Source organism: Musca vetustissima, unplaced genomic scaffold (assembly GCF_032173495.1).
Source record: "Musca vetustissima isolate MV318-11 ecotype Yass unplaced genomic scaffold, APGP_CSIRO_Mvet_v1 utg17149, whole genome shotgun sequence".
In the NCBI taxonomy this organism is placed as follows: domain Eukaryota; kingdom Metazoa; phylum Arthropoda; class Insecta; order Diptera; family Muscidae; genus Musca; species Musca vetustissima.
In genome coordinates, this window is record NW_026877415.1 from 49,625 (window position 1) to 54,047 (window position 4,423).

At 37.6% G+C, this 4,423-nt stretch overlaps 1 protein-coding gene across 1 annotated transcript; it reads left to right on the forward strand.

Moving 5' to 3' along the window:
• The first annotated feature begins 554 nt into the window (after positions 1-554).
• On the forward strand, positions 555-3,201 carry LOC133322004 (zinc finger protein 574-like). The gene is made up of 4 exons (XM_061531072.1): positions 555-698; positions 778-2,284; positions 2,360-2,808; positions 2,884-3,201. The coding sequence occupies exons 1-4, from the start codon at positions 568-570 to the stop codon at positions 3,155-3,157; spliced, it is 2,361 nt and encodes a 786-aa protein (XP_061387056.1). The 5' UTR covers positions 555-567; the 3' UTR covers positions 3,158-3,201.
• Positions 3,202-4,423: the final 1,222 nt, after the last annotated feature.

The window sequence follows — 4,423 nt, forward strand, 5'->3', positions numbered from 1 at the left end:
TGCAAATCATTTTAAAACATTTTGATTTTAAAATTAATCATTTTTGATATAAGTTCATATCTCCGCAATATTTTTTTATTATTTAATTTTTTTAGTATATCTTCAAAATAAATATTATGCTTAAAGAAAAATCTATTAACACACATTTACTATTTAACTTTTTTGAAACAAACAATTGTTAACGTACATTTTTAAAAGAAAATCTTGCCCTGTCTGTGGGCATAGGATATTATGGTAAGCCTTAAATAAGATTTACCCCCCCACAAAAATACAAAATCAAACATGAAATTAGAAAAAATTGTATATTTTTAAGTTTTTTTAGTCATAGCTATCGAAAAATTGTATCCCGTAATTAATTTGTGTTGTTTTAAATGTTGTGTTTCTGTGTGTAAATTAATTAGTTGCATGTTTATTTGTTAATTATTCAATTATTGGCTATTATTTTACATATATAGACAGACCCTCCCCATAATTCTAGACATTTGTTCGATTTTAAATTCATTTATTAAATTTGTATGTTTTCTTTCTATTCCTTTTTATCTTTCACAGCTTTTGCGTAATTTCGGTATGGCCACCAGATGCCCAACACCATTTGCTTTCCCCTTTACACCGTTGGGTTTGAGTTTATTCGATATTGATCCGTCCAGAATTTTGACAATGTTACACCATCAAACATGGCTAGCAGAAGAGGCTTTAAGGTGAGTATGATCTGAGATGGACAGTGGCTGCAATTATTTTTTTGAAAATTTGTTTTTTATTTCATTTTTCTTTCTTTAGAAATCGCGGTTTACTTACACCACCACCAACTACTTCAAAGGATTTCTCCCACCGTTATAATCCTTTAAGCGATTTACTTTCCAAAGATTATCATCCAAATCATATGCATCATTTGAACACTGCCGATCTACTAACTAGATCCTCATCATCTACCCCCTCTAATTTGGTTGGGGTGGGGCCAAATGATTTGGTTAGCAAACAACAACAACAACACCGTTCCATACCACAGCAACAGCAGTACAAACAACAACCACCTTTCAATATACGTTATCCGTCGCCTAGTGCATTTTTCCATCATCAGCACCAACAACAACAGCAGCAGCAGTCATCACATAGCCATCTATCGCAACAATTACAGCCACAGAAGCTAATCAAACTAAGTAGACAGAATACACCATCTCCCCATCAATCGAATGCCAGTGGTCCTCTACACAAAATCTCCGAACGGTCTGTGACACCCTGCCACCCCAACAAGGACGACAACAATGACAGCGATGCCCCAATTGAGATGACAACCATCCATCACGATGAGGCAGCAGCTATACGGGATCGTGACAGTGGCAATTCGAGTGCAGCCACCACGAGCTCCATTACCTCATCGATGATTTATAAGGATTCCTTAGAGCAATTACTGCAACGTCGTCATTCCGGCCCAACACTGGCCGCTGAAGCCGGTCTGAAGACCTATTCGCAAATGTTATTGAACTCAAGCACTCCAACGGATACCTCAAGTTGCAAGGAGAAAAGCTCCTCTTCATCTACCTCATCTACACCACCACCAGCTCCTGGAACGCCAGGTCAACTTTCACTTAGCCGTAGTAGTATGCTGAAAAGCCCCTCGGATACCTCATCGCTGTTCAGCGAGCCCATCGAAGAGGAGACCCGTTGTGTAGTGTGCAATGCGCATTTCCCCAATGTTTGGCTATTGGAGCAGCATGCCGCCCTGCAGCATCCCCTATTGGGACCAGGTGAGGAAAAACCTTTTATTTGTGAACAATGTGGTCAATCCTATCGATATCGTTCAGCTTATGCCAAACACAAAGAAACCAATCATCGTTCGCGTCTACCCGCTGACAAACTATTCACCTGCGATGTCTGTGGCATGCAGTTTCGCTATTTGAAGTCCTTCAAGAAACATCGTTTGAATCATGCCTTGGAGCGGTTGCATGGCAAGAAGGGTAAACATCCGTTTGCCATACATTTGCAACAACAAATCCAGGAACAGGAAATGATTGCCAGCGGCCAGGAATCCCAGTCTATGGGAGTAATGGCTCCCGAAGTAGATGTGGTCGAAGATTTGCGTATTAATATTAAGAAGGAACGAGAGGATGACGATTCTCAACAACAGCAGCATCAGCAACAACTGCAGCAGATGTCACAGCACCACCAACAAAGACATGATGGTGACCAGGATGATGGTAATGACTTGGGAAGAGTCCAGATACAGACCAATACGAATGAGCCGAATATTGAATGCTCTGATGGAATACATAGTACAAATAAGAGGGTAAGTTTTTTAATATACATAGATATTTATTGATCGATATTTTAATATGGGTCTCTGCATATGTCACTCCAACAGCAACAACGCCTTCTTAATGCTCCACCACCATCCCACATGGAAACAGATCCCTCCTATCATCATATATCGCATCAACTTTCTTCGATTCCAACCTCACAACATCACTCACAACACCATTTGCCGGCCCATCATCACCATCCACATCTTAACTCTCAACTGCCTGGCCATTTGGCTCATAATATGTCAGCTATGGCGGCAGCAGCAGCTGCTGCAGCCACAACACCTCAACATCAGCAACAAATTACGCCTCAAACAGCTCAACAAGCGGCTGTGGCAGCTGCAGCCGCTGCTGCAAATTCAATGAATTCCTTAAATTCTCTCAATTCGATAACGTCTCTCATCAATGCTGAGCGATTGCCCAATGAACAGTTTTTGGGCTTAAATCCCCAGGAAGCATCCATATTAAATTTCCTACGAGTGGATGCCCAAGAAAGGCAGCGTGACAAAAGGTAAGTAGTGATATTCCGCTAATTTTATTGGTTAACACTTACTGATATGTTGTTCTCCTCCCAACAATAAAGCAGACCACCGGCATCACGTTTCGCCTGTCCCTTCTGCGGTAAATGTGTGCGTTCCAAGGAAAATCTTAAATTACATGTACGCAAACACACTGGCGAAAGGCCATTTGTTTGTCTATTTTGTGGTCGTGCCTTCGGTGGCAAATCCGATCTAACACGTCACCTTCGAATTCATACTGGTGAGAGGCCTTATCACTGTGAATCGTGTGGCAAATGTTTTGCCAGAGCTGATTATCTATCGAAACATTTGACAACACACATACACAATGCTCCACGCTGAGATGAGGTGCGAAGGAGACGACTCCTTCGCCGTTAGGTATTTGGTATTTTGAAACCAGCCACCGGCCAACAGCATCATTCACATCAAAATTATCAAAGATTGTGTGGAGAACATCAAAGCAACATCTCAACAGAAATGGAAACAAGGATTCTAGAATAATACGTAAGAACTTTGGTATCTACAAAACAACATACAAACAAACCTACATACATACATTAATTATACATACAAATAAGAAACACTATTTTGCAATAGAAACAAACTACTCTTAAACACCAGAAAATGTTCTGTCACGAATGAAGGAGAAAGAAAACATGAAACTACCAATTTTGTTCAAATATTGAGGCGTATTTACAGGTATCTTAAATTACTATAATTATTACAACAAATGTTTATATACACACATACATACATTATTTTAATAACTCGTATATATTAATGTTTAGTTTTTAAGTTCAACGATTTGTTTTGTGAAATTGAATTGAAAGTGAGTTTTAGGCAATTAACAAAAGTCCAAAAGGCTTTCTTTGACCTTTTAGCTTTTTTTTGGTTTAATTTTCTTGGGCACATTTGATATGATTTTTTTGCGAGTAGTTGATGTGGGAACAAATTATGGGTATTATTTTCATATATTTAAAAAATTATTATATTAAATTCTTAGGTTTTTACTAATATTTCACTTTACATTTTTTGTTTCGGTTAGTAATTAAACATAATAATTATTTATTGAGATCAAAAATATGCTGCTTAGATATATTTAAAGATCGCTGGAAAGAAAAATAAAATTATCCTGACCAATGTAAAGGGATTTGCAACAAGGGCATAAGAGATTTATAAAGTATCAGGAACATTTTTGGAAAATTCTATCAAATTCAGTAATAGTCCCATTCAGTAATAAGCCCATGTGACATGTTTTGAGCAGTTTTGAACTCCCTTCCTTTTTTAGATTCTCATTTTTTCCAAAATGGTGTGCCCAATTTCGAGCGAATGTGTGTACGATCTGTGTTCAATAACTATCAACAAAAAACATGTGTTTTCTGATGGATTTGCTATTTGTTTAAAAACAAAATTATGAAAAAATGTCTTCTGGCTTGTAAATCAGCGGTTAATTTTTGTGTTGGAAAACATCACAGGTAAGCTGAGGTTTTAAAATTCTACTTCAAATGAAATTTAAATCAATGTCAATATTTATAAGCTCAAGTTATTTGCATAAATAATATATGTTATAATTTAAGCGTAGCTGTATTCACGATTAAAAAACTGTCA